At 38.0% G+C, this 18,293-nt stretch overlaps 1 protein-coding gene across 6 annotated transcripts in view; it reads right to left on the minus strand.

The window, feature by feature from the left end:
* The window catches only part of PTPRR (protein tyrosine phosphatase receptor type R), a 254,815-nt gene that overhangs the window by 34,305 nt on the left and 202,217 nt on the right, over window positions 1-18,293 (minus strand). For 5 of the 6 annotated variants that reach the window (XM_067697342.1, XM_067697340.1, XM_067697346.1 and 2 more), the window contains 4 exons: window positions 15,689-15,796; window positions 12,550-12,736; window positions 9,662-9,746; window positions 172-251 (listed from right to left, as the gene is read on the minus strand). In XM_067697342.1, coding sequence (XP_067553443.1) covers window positions 172-251; window positions 9,662-9,746; window positions 12,550-12,736; window positions 15,689-15,796 — 460 coding nt within the window. The remainder of the gene's footprint in view (window positions 1-171; window positions 252-9,661; window positions 9,747-12,549; window positions 12,737-15,688; window positions 15,797-18,293) is intronic. The other variant, XM_067697341.1, reaches the window with a different exon arrangement.

The raw sequence follows: 18,293 nt of genomic DNA on the forward strand, positions 1-18,293 counted from the left end.
AGGAAAGGAAGACTTACTATAAATGACCCACTACCAAGGTTGATTATGACCAAGCAAGCAAAAAAAAGCAACAAACTTGCTAGTAACCAACTCTGAGGGAAAATAAAAAAACAACTAACAATTCTAAATAGTAAATTGACATGCTCATCAGAAAGAAATTTATTTACTTACCCTAATATAATTAGCATTAATGTAGGTGCTCAAAGAATTAGTTACATTTTTTGGTCTTAAACATACTCTGCTGAGGGGATCTAATGAAGAAAACAAGAAAGACTGTGTTAACCAGATTTACTCTTTTAAGTTTCTTAGAACATCAATAACCAGTACATAGCACACTTATATACTGACCATCTGGCATGTGTCAATGTTTTTTGTTGGTGTGGCTGTGCGTCTGTCTCTCTTTTTTTTTTTTTAAACATCTTTATTGGAGTATAATTGCTTTACAGTGGTGTGTTAGTTTCTGCTGTATATCTGCAAATGAAGCAACTGACAAAGGATTAATCTCCAAAATATGTGTGTCTGTCTCTTGATCTGTGTTTATTGAGGGACATTTGAGACCATCTTTACCCCTTGTCCTGACACAGATCTCGTCCATAAGCCCAAGATGATGAGTTTCTACTTTACGCCATTTTTGGTGGGTTTCTGATTCTTGACCCCATTTCTCATTTACGCTCCTTTTCTTATTCTTTGCATTTGGAATTTGCATCATATCTCCCTACTCAAGTCTCTCTTCTGTCCTCCGCAACAGCAAACACTTGGTCCAGTCCAAATCTCCTCTCACTACTTGGAAGAAGCTGTCTTTACCATGTGTTTGTTCACTGACATCACAAATATCTGATATCGGATAGATTATTACAGTATTAAATTCTAAAATCACTTTCCATCAAGAAGAGTTGAAAGGCTCTTTGTGAACCACGGTGGTGATTTTTACCAACATTTACGTAAATAATCCCTTTGTGATTTCTTTAACCCAGTTACACTCTGAGCCTCTTGAAGGCCAGGATGGGGATTTTTCATGATCTGTATAAGACCTGGTGTCTAGCACAGTGCTTATATATGTAATAGACATTCAGTAAATGTCTATTGCATTGATTTAAATGGCTCATTCCAGTTTTTAAGAAGTCAGTTCTATGCATTCCTCTCTAGCAATTGTTCTGTTGTTCTTCTTCTCCCGACAGGTGAAGTCTGAGTGTGTATTTTGCCCACCTCCTCACCTACACTTCAATCCTTCTTGCGTACACTCCAATCTATCCTAACCCTAGTCTTATGCAGACACGGCTCTTGCTCTTGCCGCTGGTGACACTTTTGCTACTAAACCCAATGGTGGTATTTATTTTTTCACGTCCTCTGTGTAGAATTTAAAAACTGTAGATCATATATCTTTTTATGGAGTTTTCTATGGAGTTTTCTCTTCCCTTGGATGCTGCGTCACAGCATTCTGGGTTTCCTGCTACCTATTCGATGGTCTTTTTTCAATCTTTTGCTTATTTCTTCTGCCTCCTTTAGTTTATTTATTTATTTATTGGCTGTGCTGCACGGCGTATGGGATCTTAGTTCCCCAACCAGGGATTGGACCCGTGCCCCCTACAGTGGAAGCGTGGAGTCCTAACCACTGGACCGCCAGGGAAGTCCCTCGTCTGCCTCCTTTAATGTTGCTGATTCTAGGATTCAACTTGACCCTCTTCTATGCTCACTTGACACTGCCTTGTTGGGTGATTGATTCATCCCCATGATTTCGTACCCATATCCTGCAGACTCCCAAATATATATCTTACACCAGACTACTATCCTCACTTATAGACCACATTTTACATTTTTTCATTTCCTTCTGGATATACTACAGCTTTGTGAAACTTCACATGATCACGTGCTCCTGACAGCCCTGTGTTATTCTATGTTGCGTGTGCTACCACAGCTCCTGAGTCCATGTTTGAAAACTAGTTGGACTAGTCTCCATATTCATGTTCTGTCCATTTGGTTTTCTGAAACTCGCTAGGATTTATCTTGCCTCCCTCTTCCCAAGGCTTTCTTCTTAGGCTAGGACCTGAGCATCCCATCTGGTCTAACTGCCTTCAATCTTGTTCTTTACCCACCCATCCTTCTCATAGCTGGCAAGGCGGTCTTTGTAAAATAAAATCTGATCGCATCATTCCCTTGCCTAAATGCCATCCATGGTTCCTAATTGTCCACAGCAGTATTTCCCAACTGTTATCTGTAAATCATTTCTTTTATAACATATAGAATTAGGTCATATAACTTGTAAATTAGATCGTCCTTAAAAAGGGGGTTCAGTAATCAAATAAATATGGAAAACACTGAATTCAACAAACTTGAACAACAATCTTTTCACTGCAGAATTTCTCAGGGTCTATATTATGCTAATATACTCTGTGAATTTCCAAGAAGGTATTATTTATAAACTTATTTGCCCACTGCATTCATTTTATTATGAATACTTATTGACAATTCGACAGTCCAGAGCAGCATTGCCCAATAGAACTTTCTGTGATAATGGAAATGTTCCTTATCTGTGTTGCCCAAAATTGTGACCACTAGCCATGTTGGCTATTGAGTACTTGAAATGTGGCTAGTACACAATGAGGAACTAAAGTTTTCATTTTATTTAATTTTAATTCATTTAAATTTACTTAGCCATATGTGGCTGGTGGTTGCTCTACTGGACAGTGCAGATCTAGGGGATGAAATCTCCTTAGTGGGTCCAACAAGTCTTTATCTTTTCCCACAGCCTCATCAGTAATCACTTTTCTACGTGTACATGCTCTAGTCATATGGGCCCAGGGAAATCTCTCAAATACTCCACATTCTTGCAGAGTCTATGTTTTTGCATGTATTGTTTCCCTGCCGTCTCTGCATGGTTAAAGTCTTCCTCATTTTTCAGAGAGCTCAGTTCAAGCAATACCTCCTTTCGGAAGCCCTCCCTTGTCCTCCTGGTGGAATTAGGCATTCCCTTCTTTGCTCAGGCTGCCTGAGTTTTATTTTAGAATTTAACATCTTGTATTTTAAGTGCTTAAATGTTTGCTTGCCCTCAATGGTTTGTGATGAGCCCCTTGAGAGCAAGGGCTGTCTTTAATTAACGTTTGTATCCTTTGTGATTTCTATTTGGTATGTGGCTGAGAGAGTGTTTAACATTAGAATTAATTTCGATTAGGAAGAGTTAAAACAATGCTTTTTTTCAATTTTTTTCTTTTCATAGCAAAGGGGACAGGAAAACTTCCATTACTTTTCAGTATCCACTGATTATTAAAAGTTTCCACAAACGCCCTAAACCACTCAGACTTGAAAAGAGGCCCACTTCCTTCAGTTTTTATAATGCCTACGATATATATGATCTACTGGGAACTCAACCCGAAAATTGCTTAGAAACAGGTGTCCTGTCACGCTTAATTAAGTTTATGTTGTAAATTGGTAATTTATAGTATTTCCAAGTATTCAGAGATTTCCAAATATTAAAACAAAAACAAAAACAAGAATACAACATATGATGGAGTAGGGGAAAATAAATTTGGTTCCAACCAAAGCCTTTTTAGTGTTTTTAGTCTAATAAAAATGTCAAGGATTAAAAAAACAAAATTTTGTCATCATCAGTTATTATTTTCATCTTTATTGTTATAAGTTTATTCATGTGATACATTTTAAGTCTACATATTAGTCAAATTCACTATGATAATTTTTTTCAGAATTGGTATTTCTGAATTATATGTTAAATGCTTAGCATACCATTTATGATTCATCTGGGCAGTATCAATAATAACTACAAATATTACATTGAGCACTGATGACTTTTCCTCCCTGTCTTCTGCTCTTCCCTTTTTATTCAGTATTTCCTTCTTTCCTTCCTTTGCTTTCTTCCTCTTTCATTCCTTTTTCCCCTCCCTTTCTCCTTAGATCCCTTTCCTCCCTTCCTCCCTCCCTCCCTTCCCTTCCTCTCCTCTACCTTCTTCCCTCCTTCTTGTTTCTTTTTTCCTCTCAACAAATTATTGAACACATAAAGTTTTGGTGTATAGAACACATGAAATTTCCCCACTTTGATCTCTTTAAAATACCCTCTGGCAATCTTAAGTCTTCTTTTTAACAGACAAAATGGTACCTGGATTCTGAGTTGAAGATTTCCTCTCCAGGAGGAAATGTGTTTAAGGTTTGAAGTCAGAGAAGAAGCTATTAGATGAGGGAAAAGTGTATCACTCCCAGTGATGGGCAAAGGCAGGAATGAGAGGAATAGAATAGTTTTCAGAGATGAATTTAAGATAAGTGGGAAATGGAAGGAAAGCAGGGACTGGCCACACCTTCAAGATGATTGGGAATCATCTTCAAATTTGTTGGAAGAGAGAGAAGACTCTAGGCCTGTGTTGTCCATTACGGTAGCCACTAGCCACATGTAGGCAAATTTAAGTTAATTAAAATATAATAAAATTTAGAAGTCAGTTCCATGAGTGCACTAGCTATACTTCAAGTGCTCATTGCCACATGCAGCTAACGGCTATCACACTGGAGATACAGAATATTTCCATCATTGTAGAGAGTTTTAGTGGACAGTGCTGAATTTGGCAATGCAGTGATAGATTATGTAAAATTCACTTTTTAACATGCATGTGAACATTATAAGAGAAAACAGGGCTCTTCAATACTGTTTTTGAAACTGTAAACATTTCTCTCCAAGGTTAGTGTTCTTATTTTCTGGAATTGTTTCTGGGGTTAATGATGGATTCAGTTAGGTAGAGAAGGAAAGGAGAAACTAACATTAGCTGAGGGTTTACTATTAGTTGGAACTTTCCTAGCCATTTTTCATACCTTTATTTGATTCTTTCAATAGCCTTACAGGGTAGTATCACTATTACTATTTTTAGGGACAAAGAAAGGATGGCACAGAAAGATTAAGTATCTTTCCATAAATTGTAAATGTTTTTGCCAGGATAGGAAATCAAGTCTAAACTCCAGTATTTTGCTGAGTCACACAACTCGTTGCTTTAATGAGTGGTTCACTTATTTGTATATTTACTCTGTTCTAGGCACTTTATACAGTGAAATGGAAAACATAATGTAAGTAGGAAACATTACTAGACTTTAAATTTTTAAATATAAAATGATGGTCCGAGTAAATAGGGTTTTAAATTTTGATTTATATTGTTTTATAGTTGTATAAATAAATTGGCTGCATGGAAAAAAATATACATAAAATTTCTTGTTATACTTCTTTGTTATACAAATAATTTCACATTGATATATGATCAGTTTTTTCCCATTGCTCTTGTGTTTAGGACATAAGATAAATTTTTATCACAAATATTTGTTTATATTGTAAAGTAATTTGATATAAACTGGACCTAAGCACTTTAATCTACCACTTAAGAATGTTCTGAGCCAGGCTGACACTGTCCTTAGAAAAAAAGCTACAATTTAATTGGTTCTTGGCCATCCATATTTCTGCTGCAAAACATCCTCCAAATTATACAAACTCACTAATATGTACAAGCTGGAAGCTTTTAAACTTGAGAGTTTATTGTAGGCTAAAACAATAAAAACAACTGTAATATTTAAAATATTAATCATTTTAAGATTATTATTTTATGTAATGTTTCAAATTTACGCCATATTACAGTCTAAAATAAACCATAAAGAGCAGCTTTTCATATTCATTCCAGTCTTTTCTGATGATTTTCCAGCCAGTGATGTGGCTTGTCCAAGCTATATTTACTAGATTATATTCTGTGCAACAGGGGGTGGGTGGGGTATTCAGGCTATAGACATTTTCAACAGAAAATCTGTTATTTGCAACATCAGTTGTCAGCACAGGTGCCCTGGTTCAAGCGACCCACCCAGTTCTGGGAATGGAAAAGCTGACACAGGACTGTGAAGCAGTTGTCTGATAGCATCTGGCAGGAAACAGAGAAGGCTGAACTTTAAAATAGTCCTAATAATTTCCAAATCCTTCTGAGATTAGGTGGTTAAGTATAATACTTGCAATACATGTATATGCCCTAATTACTTATGGTTGGTAAATTTCAGATGAAAAGTCCTGAGAGAGAGTCGGGGGTGGCGGGCGGGGGCGGGGGGGGGGGGGAGAGAGAGAGAGAGAGAGAGAGAGACCAGTTGTAACACACAGCACTTTCATCCCCTTCAGCCAATTATAGTTATAAAATATCTTTCAACAGTGACTATATCTTAGGTAAATAGGTTTAACTATACAGACCAATTAAAAATATGTTACAGTGGAGTAACTGTTACAATGTGTTTCCGAAACAACTCCAACAGAAGGGGAAGCCCAAGGACACTATTAACAGTAATTCTTGCTCTATTACTATAAATATGAAGAATTTGGTGTTTTATGAGTGAATTAATGAACTGAATTATGAATACTCTACTATTTCAATGTCAATACTCTAAAACAAATCTTCGTGGCTCCATCTTTCCAGAGCTATTGCCTTGAGATGTTTATGGATTTTTGCCCAAATCCCAACTATATCTTTGTTTAGTGATTGACAATATTGCTTCTTCTCCAAAGTATTTTTGCCTTTCTAGGCAGAATTACTCAGTCCTCCTACACCGGTTAGGCAAGATCTCTATTCAGGCTCTTACACTGAACATAATTACTTATTTACATGTCTCTCCTCTGGTCTGTGACCTCCTTGATCTTATATGCTGCTCCTTATTCCTTACTGGTTCCGGGCATCTAGCTCACTGCTTGACATCGATAAATTTCATGGAGTTAAATTTAGTTTTAACATAGTCTAAAAGTGTTTCTCAAAGTGTGGTCCTGCTATCACCTGTATCAGAATCAGTTGGGTGTTTGCTAGAAGTACAGATTCCTGGGCCCAACAGAACCCACTTAGACAGAATCCCCAGGGTGGGGCACAGGACTGGATTTTTAACAAGGACTCTAGGTGATTGTTATGCACAATGAAGTCTTTTGGTAACAGCTTTTTTGAGATATAATTCATATACTATACAACTCACTCGTTTAAAATGTGCCATCACATAATTTATTTTTATTTGTTTAATCCACAGAGTTGTGCAACTATCAGTGGTGGAAAGCATGGGGGCAGATGTGTTTGGATTTGAATGTTGCTTCTTTACTATCTATAAGCCTCACTTTCCTCCTCTGTAAGAAAGGAACAATAATATCTTTCTGAGTTAGGATGAGAATAGCTAACATTGAGCACTTTATCATGTGCAAAGCACTGGGCTCTACAACAACCCTGTGAGGTGGCTACTACTACTCCCATTTCACAGATGAAGTTAAGACATTTACCCACGGCCATACAGGAAGTGGTGCAGCTGGATATGAACCCCAGCAGATTGGCTCTGGAGGCAGCCCTATAGCTACTAGACTCTTCTGTAAGGGTACAAGATAGTATATAGAATGTTTCTAGCAGGGATGGCATTTAATTATCTCCCAAAAAAACTCATACCCTTTAGTAGTCATTTCTCATGCCTCTCACCACTAGGCAACAACTGTAGTTTCTATGTCTACAGATTTGCCTAACCGGACACTTCATATAAATGGCATTATGCAGTATGAGTTCATTTGTGATGGCTTCTTTAAAAAAAGAGGTACCTCATAAAAAAAAATACCTCATTACTTTAAAAAAAAATTAATTAATTAATTTTATTTATTTTTTTGGCCGCATTGGGTCTTCATTGCTGCACGCGGGCTTTCTCTTGTTACGGCAACCGGGTCTACTCTTCGTTGTGGTGCACGGGCTTCTCTTTGCGGTGGCTTCTCTTGTTGTGGGGCATGGTCTCTAGGCACTCGGGCTTCAGTAGTTGTGGCACGAGGGCTCAGTATTTGTGGCTCTAGAGCACAAACTCAGTAGCTGTGGCACACGGGCTTAGTTGCTCCGCGGTATGTGGGATCTTCCCTGGACCAGGGCTCTAACCCGTGCCCGCTGCATTGGCAGGAGGATTCTGTTTTTTTTTTTAGCATCTTTATTGGAATATAATTGCTTTACAATGGTGCGTTAGTTTCTGCTGTATAATAAAGTGAATCAGCTATACATATACATATATCCCCATATCCCCTCCTTCTTGCGTCTCCCTCCCACCCCTCCTATCCTACCCCTCTTAGGTGGACACAAAGCACCGAGCTGATCTCCCTGTGCAATGCAGCTGCTTCCTGCTAGCTATCTATTTTACATTTGGTAGTGTATATATGTCCATGCCACTCTCTCACTTCGTCCCAGCTTACCCTTCCCCCTCCCCGTGTCCTCAAGTCCATTCTCTACATCTGCGTCTTTATTCCCGTGGCAGGTGGATTCTTAACCACTGTGCCACCAGGGAAGTCCAGTACCTCATAACTTTTTATTGCTGAATAACATTATGTTGTGTGAATATACTACATTTTATTTATCCATTCATCAGTTGATGGATATTGTCATTATTTCTACTCTTTGGGCTATTACAGATAATACTGTTACAAATATTTGTGTACAGCTTTTGTGTGGATACATGTTTTTATTTCTCTTGTGCATATACCTAGGAGTAGAAAGTCTGAGTCATATAGTCAGTCTAGGTTTTACCTTTTGAGGAACTACCAGACTGTTTCCTCAGTAGTTGTACCATATTACATCCCTACCATCAAAGTATGAAGGTTCCAATTTCTCTACATCCTTGCCAACACTTTCTATTGTCTTTTAAATTATAATCATGTGGTTATGAAGTGTTATCTCACTTCGGTTTTGACTTCCCTGATGCCTAATTGTGTTGAGTACCTTTTCATATGCTCATTGGCCATTTGTATATCTTTTATGGAGAAATGTCTATTCAAGTCCCTTGCTCATTTTAAAACTGGGCTCTTTGTCTTTTTATAATTGTGTTATAAGTGTTCTTTATATATTATAGATACAAGTCTTTTATTAGATGTATAATTTATAAATATTTTCTCCCATTTTGTGTCATTATCATCTTTTTAGTTTCTTGATGGTGTCCTTCGAAGCACAAAACTTTGAAATTTTGTTCAAGTTCAATTTACCTATTTTTTTCTTTCGTTGCTTATACTTTTGGTGTCATATCTAAGAAATCATTGACTAATTCAAGGTCATGAGATTTACATCTGTTTTATGTGAAAAGTTTTATAGCTTTAGCTCTTACAGTTAGGCCTCCGATCCATTTTGAATTAGTTTTAGTATGCTGTGTGGGGCAGGGTCCAACTTCAGTTTTTTTTGCATGTGGCTACTGAGTTGCTTCAGCATTACTTACTGAAAAGACTAGCCTTTCCCCACTGAATTGTTTGACACCCTTAGTGAAAGTCACTTGACCATAATGTGTGCCACAGTAAAGTTTTAGAACCATGTGTCTACTGAAATTATGAGCAGACCATTATTTTAAGAGTAATACAAGATAAAGTTATTAACCTTAGACCACTTTAATGATTATTAGTCTTTTTTTTTTTTTTTTTGGCTGCACCACTTGCGGGATCTTAGTTCTCTGACCAGGGATTGAACCCGGGCCCTGGCAGTGAAAGCGCAGAGTCCTAACCACTGGACCGCCAGGGAATTCCACTTTAACGATTATTAGTCTTGAGATGTGTTTGCAATTCCAAATTTGGTGTGTATATGGAAGTTGTGAGGATGGGAAATGGTGAGGTAGGGGTGGATGGGGAAGGCTTGCGCTTTACAACACAAACTATTTAATTCAAGAAACTTACTTGGCAAAATGGTCTTATAGCGATTTTTAGTTCCATGACATGGAATGTCAATTTCTTTGGGATCCACAAAGTTCATTGGTATTTCCTGCAAAAATAAATGATATCAAATACTGTATTTAATGCTGTCACAAAGAAAATCTTCACGGGGGGCCATCTGATCCAGAGCTCTACTGGACTTCAAAGTCATTTATGAAACAACAGACTACCACCTCTGGTTGACCAACACCCTTCCCTTCATAAACACATCAGCTGCACCCTGACAAGCTGACTCCAAGAAACGGCTTTGTGTGTTAGAAAGTATTATTTGATATGTAGTTCTTAAAGAGACATAGAAAACTTTGGTTAGGTTTTAAGAATCCTGTTCTGACATAATTGCTGGAAATATATAAACAGGCAGCTGAAAAATTGCTTTTTCTTAAACAATGTATTCAGATTTCTTCCTATCTTTGTGTAGATTCAGTACCAAAAATTTTATTATGATAGATTCTCTTTTAACAATAATTGTGACTCTTTTAGGATTATGAAAACCTTCCTCCCCAAATGGTAAATATAAAGGGCATTTTTGCTGATTTAAGTGACGATGATATGATGCATTTTTTTGGATGAAGAAATGGTTTATAATTGTACTGTTCCATTTGTGGTTGTAAATGCAACATTTGTAGTGAAGGGCATTTAGGCACTGTCCTCTCGCACTTAACAAGAACACAAATATTTTTATTAAGTCAGAATATATGTCAAATGATGGAGGAGGGAACAATTAAAGCAGAAGTTGCTCTGTGTGTCAGACAGAAAAGGTGGGCGTCTGATGCTGACTGGGACAAAGGGAACAAAAAGCCAACGTTTTCAAAAGGGTCTGAACAAATATTTAAGGAGTTGATTATACAAAATAGTATGTTTTCTAACTTAAAATTCTGCAAAGGATTGCTTAGATAAGGTCAATGTGCATTAAAATACCTTTTGTCCCTAGATCACATAAAATAATATTTTTGTTATCTACACTTTCTCCTACAGAAAATAGAACTTGACAGCTTAATATTCATTGAAATGAAAGAAATTATCTACAAATTTATTTAAATTGTCCTTGTTTTCAGTCAATCTGAAAATTCAAGAAAAGCCTGACTACTGTGAATTTAAGACTCGGTCCAGTGAGAGGAGTAGCTTACTTTTAAAATATTGTTTCCTAAGCTTGCATTATTTTAGGTATTTACGATATTTATTCCTACTCTCTGCTCCAACTAAATGTTGTAAGTTCTCAGTTCCAAGTTACCAAAATAAGCAAAATTGTTGAATGTTCAGTAGAAACCACATGTTCATGCTTGGGAATTTCCAACAAGTTAGTCTGTTTTAGCAAAGCCGTGAATATCTTTATTCCTCCCCGATCTTTCCTGTTTTCTGACACACACTGACAATTTGTCATCATCCAGCATTATCTCTCTCCTCGGCATTCCTTGCTGGCCTCACCTCTCAGGGAAGTAGACTGTGTTAAGGGCTTATCTCATAGAACAAAGAGCTATCTGTGGTTGTAGAAAAGAATACTAGGTGTACCCTTGGCCACTTCTGTGATCACTGACTGGTTCTTTTATTCTTCCCAGTTCTCCTTTTTTTCATACATAAAAGATGATATGCTATGAAGTCTAATTTTTAAAACAACATGCTTGTATTTTAATAATAGTTGATGAAGCTGATAGATCTAACCTATTGTTGTCTCTCGTCATTAGGGTGGTTGCAAACACCTGAACTGACCCTGAAGTCGTCAACTTATTATACCCATCAGCTATGGCTTAAATGTACAACTGCTTTAAGATGCAAGGGGTTCTATAAAATGGATATTCCCCTTGGGCAACAGTGAGACCTAAGAAGGTCTAATCTGTCTCCATGCTCTCTAGATTGAAATGTGTGTTCGTGCATTATCACCAGCAACACTGATGGGTCAGCATCATTTTTAGCTGAATGAAACTCACCATCATTTTTAGCTCACATTGGGTCTTCCTCTTGTGTTCCTTATTTCATTAAATGACAATACATGCACGCTGTTGCTCAAGTCTAAAAATGGGGGTGTTATCCCTGACTTTTCCTTGGCCGCCTTAGCCTATTAAGCCCACTTCTTGTAGGTGCCTATAGACCCTCCCAAATTTTTTTTTTTTTTTTTTTTTCAGTACGTGGGCCTCTCACTGTTGTGGCCTCTCCCGTTGCGGAGCACAGGCTCCGGACGCGCAGGCTCAGCGGCCATGGCTCACGGGCCCAGCCGCTCCGTGGCATGTGGGATCTTCCCAGACCGGGGCACGAACCCGTGTCCCCTGCATCGGCAGGCGGACTCTCAACCACTGCACCACCAGTGAAGCCCCCCTCCCAAATTTTCACTGCTACTATTTTAGTTTTGACCACCATCACAGCTCCACAGGATTATGTCTACAAGTCTCCAAAATACCTCTTTCTAATGCTGACTCTACTGCAGATAGTGATCTTTTTAAAACACAAGATAAGTCCAAACCCTTAAATATGTATTAAGACTTGGATTTCTTTTATATCTGAAACTCATTTTCTGTCACTTCCCACCTTAATTTCAATGCTCCTGTCAAACTGCACAATTTAATTTCCTGAACAGTGACAGCAAGGCTGTTCCTTCATCCTGGAATGCTCAGCTCCTTCTTGTCACTTTGCCTGACCAGCCCTTAAATACTCTGCCGCAATTCACATTCTAGTTTGAACACTTACCAATAGTTGATGAGATGCAGGGTGGATCTAAAATCCTTGCACTTAACCTTTTGAACTGTAACCATTTTACCGTAAGCTGCCTGAGTGGAAGACAGTGTCATTTTAGAATGTGCCTCTAGTGCCTAGTATATCAAAATACCTACTGAAGAGTGAATCATAAATAGCAGGCTCACCATGAATTCACTTTGGAGTAAATGTGAACTTGCCACGACGTCCCTGAGCTGTGACCTTGTGAGAATACGGCTGGCTGACTGCAGATACTCCATTGCTACCTTCTCCCGTGGGGTTGGTGTGGCCACAAAGGGTTCAACATTCCCCAAGCTACTCATGTCCAGGGTAAGAGATACGTTGGACCCTCGTCTACATTGGAGAAAAATGTTATTAGGTTTAAATACTGCATGAATTATTGTGAGCAGATCAGTTTGTCTTTCTGTACATACATATAATTCAGTGAGAACTATTACAGAAATAAGGACCCAATATCTTCTTTTATGGTACTATAATTGACTATAGCAACTACTCATAGTTTCTTAAGAAACGGACAGTTTTGTTGTTGGAAATAACTCTGAATTGAGAAAATGCACTATAGTTTATTAAGGGGTATAGTTGCTACAGAAATAATAACATGGCTAATAAATTAAGTGAAAAATTTAGGAAAAGTAAACACAGCATTTGAATTGAGGAATGAGATGTAACGCAAACCTACCTTATTTATCTGTATATCTGAGAGTCCAGTATATAAATTCTATATCCACCCTAATTCTTCTGATATCCATATACCATACCCATGATTTTATTGAACACAGGAAGCTCACAGGAGAAAAATAATCTTTTTATTTTAGTTCAAATGATTGTCATTGAAATAGAACTTAAAAGTTTAAAATGTACATATTTTTTATAACTTCTGATTTATCCCTAAAAGATAGGTTTTTCATCCTCCATTTATGTATGTATGTAACGTATATGTAGGTCTATGTGTGTAATTGCATATGCATATATGTATTTATTTAATTCTGTGATAAACTTACCAGGGACCATAAAGACCACAGACCCTCGTACTAAATTACAATTGATTCTTCCTCTGTGATTTCCCTCCTCTTGTTGGGAGGCAAGGTGGTGTTCTTCCAACATATAAAGGCTCCTTGTGTCCTGAAAGAAGGTGTGAGTGCCTCTTACTAGTAATATTGCCTGTGTGGAACCAAGAATTAACTATAAAATAGCATATGCTGAGGGTCAAAGTCAGAAATTGTACTTAAAGAAACGTTAAATTTAAAGGGGCCTGAAGTGAGCATCAGGCGATCAAATATGGTGCCAACTGGTTGGTGTCCCAAGGTAATGGAGAACCGGCAAATACAGGTCAAAACAAATGTGAGTAGAGAGAATACAAGAAGACACCAGGCCCAGCATATTATTTCCTTGGAATGGTATTTTACATGTATGGAACACTACCTCAGGAAATACTGAAGTGGCTACAGCTTAATTTTAAGGAATGCAAAATTGTTAGAACATACAACAAAAACCCCAGTAAACAAAAACATATCAGTTCTTTCCTCCTATGAATCTGCTTCTGGTCGTAGCTTTGGTGTCATTCTATAGTTTGATATATAATGTTGTCATTTTTGTTAATTTCTAAATGGTTTGTAATTGTAGTTTTAATTCTTGCTTTAACTCAATGGTAACTAAGTGTTTGCCCATTTATTGTCCTTATTAATGTCTAGTAAGAGTACATGCAAATCAGTGAATGGATTTCTAATTACTGGAATTTCTTGATTCTTTCTTCGAGACAAATACTCTAAAAAATTTTCTAAATATTTCATACATACTTCTGCTGGCAGCTGCTTTGTTTATCTATCTATGTATCTATTGACATATATCTCTATATATCATATATAAGCACATATGTACATATATAGCACCTTATATATTATATTATGATATATTATTAAAGATATTATTCCAATCTATTTTTTTCCTTACTTTTTTCCTACTGGATTTCTCATAGCCTGAGATATGTATGTGACTCTTCCACAGTAACTGTTTTTGTTATTTTTCCTTATATTTCTAACAGCTTTTACTTTATATATTCAGCCATTACGTTATTTGATGAGATTCATAATTATATCTTCACTGTAAATTTTATCAATATCAAATACTTTCTCAATTTTATGTTTGGCCTCACATTTGACTTTTGCTTCCCAGTTTTATTGAGACCCAATTGACGTACGGCATTGTGTTAAGTTTAAGGTGTTTGACTTACATATATTATAAAATGATTATGCACTAAATTCAGTTAACATTCATCACCTCATATAGATACCAAAAACAAACTTTTTCCCTGTGATAAGAACTCTTAGGAACTACTCTCTTAACACTTTCAAATACTGTATACCACATAGCAGTGTTAACCATAGTCATCATGTTGTACATTACATCCGTAGTACATATTTATCTTATAACTGAAAGCTTGTACATTTTGACCACTTTCATCCAATTCATCCTCCCTCCACCCCTCACATCTGACTTAAAAAAAATTAATATTGACATACCTGCTTTTTTTTTTCTTGGCATGTTCCTGAAAATCTTTTCTAGTTTCTATTATTATTTTTAACCCTTTTGAATCACTGTACTAGGGATTAGGGGATAGCATTTTGGACACCCCATAAAATATCACCTACCTGATAAGAGGGACGGTTGCCCCCCACCATGTTTTCTTTTTGGTGGCTGCTGGTGGTGACCGACAGGGCTCCTTTCTTTCTGAGTAGGGGGGAAACAGCTGAGGAGGAGCAAAGGGTGGTTCTCCTTTCAGGCCAAGAATTTTAATCTTTTTTTTTTTTTTTTTTTTTTGCGTTACGCGGGCCTCTCACTGTTGTGGCCTCTCCCGTTGCGGAGCACAGGCTCCAGACGCGCAGGCTCAGCGGCCATGGCTCACGGGCCTAGCCGATCTGCGGCATGTGGGATCTTCCCGGACCAGGGCTCGAACCCGTGTCCCCTGCATCGGCAGGCGGACTCTCAACCACTGCGCCACCAGGGAAGCCCTTTAATCTATTTTTAATGGGAAAGTGGTTTTTAAAGTTTCTCAATCCAGTTCTTTTGGGCTTTAAATTGCAGAAATTCCTTCCTAATTCTGATAATAGTTTGCCTATTGGTCTTAGATTTTAGCGTATTTGTGAGAATTTGACTTTTGCTGGTTACATAGATAGTTGAGTAAGGAGCTGGGAGAAGCAGCTTAGGGGACTGCTAATCAGATGCCATTTTAAACCACTATTCCATTCCGTCCTTTTTCAGCCCTAAAATACAAAAGTATGTACAAACCTGTGAACTGAGGGATACTCAGTGCTACAATGGTTTAGCAGAAAGTGAGGTCTCTTCCGTCCAGAGTGGTCGGAGCAGATGTATGAATGAGGATGAATTGAGTTGGGTCTTGAAGATAAAAGATAAATTTTGAGTAGATGGTTATTTCAGAGAGAGAGTCTGGCAGGAAAAAAAAAAAGTGTGGGAGCAGGAAATGATAAGGCATCTTTGAGAAATCTCGTATCATCAGTTTGAGCTAGAGTTCAGTTGTGTAAAATGTATTTTGGAACCAGGGGGCAGGGTTATGTAGGAGAGTTGAAAGAGAAGCAAGAGTCATAGAAACAAGAGTATAAAAAGCCTCCTGAATCCAGAAAAGAGAGAATTCAGAGCATCAAGTTATATCAGCCTCTGTTTTGGCTTCTCGCAGCATACTCTGCCGAAACCTGGAGGATTAAAAGCCTCTGGGATCCCTCTCTAAGGTCTTTTTGATCTTATGAGTAAATTTTCTAAGGATTCTGTGATAAACTGAGAGCGCTGGAAGCATTTTCATGCAAACTGACTTGGTCAGGAAGAGCCACTTTTGTTTGTCAAGGGAAGGAAGAAGGAAACGAATATTATTTATTCAACATCTACTATTTGCCAAGCACTGTTCTAAGCACTTCCACATATGGTATCTCAATCTTCAGAGCATCCCTCTGAGGTATTATTTTCCCCCATTTCACAGGTGAAGAGATAACTCATAGGAACATGATAGCAGAATAAAGATTCAATCCAAGTTAGAACATAGAACCCAAGCTCTTTCTGCTTTGCCACCCAAAAGCAAGGGTAAGGTGGGCAGATTATGTTAGACTGTGCAGTGCCCTATGAGAGTAGAGTTGGGGTCAGTTGTTGGGGGGAAAGTTAGGATTACTGAATTATAATGTGGAGACAGTGCAGTATTCAAGGTACAAATTCAATCTTTACAGGCATACTTGTCTGGGCTCAAACCCTGCCCCTCTCATGTCGTCGTGGTGGACCTTTGGTCTGGCTATTTAGACTTGTTACATCTCAACTTCCTCCTCTTTTGTGAAATGAATAATTCAGTGTACCTACTTCAGAGGATTAGTACAAGGATTAACCAGATAGTTTAAGTAAACTGCTTTTAAATAAGATGCCTGGCTACTAATAAATTTGGGTCATAATGAATAAAGTCCTATATAACTCTCACCTTCTACTTCTCTAAGAGACCCATTTTAAGAGATCTTCACAAAAACTCGAAAATTCTTTACACTGAGATTAACGTTTTGAAATCAATGGATAGATTCTATAGCTTGTCACTAAAGAAAAACACATCCTTCTTGATAACCTCTTTCTCTTAAAATTTCTTTTTATTATGGCAAAGCCATCTTCCCTGAACCCTAAACAATTCCAGAACACTTCACCTCAATGCCTCAGACAATGTCTTAAAGTTTAATTATGGAGTCGAACTGGTACAGGCTGTTGACCTTACAGAAAACACTTTCCACAAAACAGCCCTTATCATGAGGGCTCTTTTATCCTGGCCATGAAATATTACCATATGATGTCATTAGCTTGGAAAAATCTCTGCTTTTGTTAATTCTTATTTTCAAGGAACAACCAATATCTAGGTTAACTGAAATATAGTGGAATTAGGAAACAGAATCAGTAGAATCCACTTAAAAAGGTGTACACTTCTTAGTCATGTCTTGGGTTGGAGAGAAGAGATTAAATACACATCCACATATATATATATATATATTTTTTTTTTTTTTTTTTTTGCGGTACGCGAGCCTCTCACTGTTGTGGCCTCTCCCGTTGCAGAGCACAGGCTCCGGACGCGCAGGCTCAGCAGCCATGGCTCACGGGCCCAGCCGCTCTGCGGCATGTGGGATCTTCCCGGACCGGGGCACGAACCCGCGTCCCCTGCATTGGCAGGCGGACTCTCAACCACTGCGCCACCGGGGAAGCCCCACATATATTTTAAAGTGTTAATTTTTCTGTTATAAAAGTAACACATGTTCATTGTAGAAAATTTTAAACTTAGGAGTTTCAGGGACTTCCCTGGTGGTGCAGTGGTTAAGAATCCGCCTGCCAATGCAGGGGACATGGATTCGAGCCCTGCTCAGGGACAATCCCATATGCCATGGACCAACTAAGCCCATGCGCTACAACTACTGTGCCTGTGCTCTAGAGCCTGCGAGCCACAACTACTGAGCCTGCGTCCCACAACTACTGAAGCCCGTGCCCAGAGCCCGTGCTCCACAACAAGAGAAGCCACCGCAATGAGAAGCCCGCGCAAAGCAACGAAGAGTAGCCTCTGCTTGCTGCAACTAGAGAAAGCCTGCTCACAACAATGAAGACCCAATGCAGCCAAAAGTAAATAAATTAATTAATTAATAAAGCTTAAGAGTTTCAAAAAAGAAATTAAAACCACTCAGTCTCATAAACATCACTAACATTTAAATTGACGTTTCAAATTTGCGATTTTATAGGCAGTACTGGGAATGATTTATTGTTTTAATTTTTATTTCTTTGGTTATAGATGAGGATAAACACTTTCAAATGACTATTGTTCATTTATTGGTCATTACCTTTGAGAACTGTCTGTTCATCCTCTTTCTTAATG

The sequence above is a fragment of the Pseudorca crassidens genome, chromosome 11, assembly GCF_039906515.1.
Source record: "Pseudorca crassidens isolate mPseCra1 chromosome 11, mPseCra1.hap1, whole genome shotgun sequence".
Taxonomy (NCBI): Eukaryota; Metazoa; Chordata; class Mammalia; order Artiodactyla; family Delphinidae; genus Pseudorca; species Pseudorca crassidens.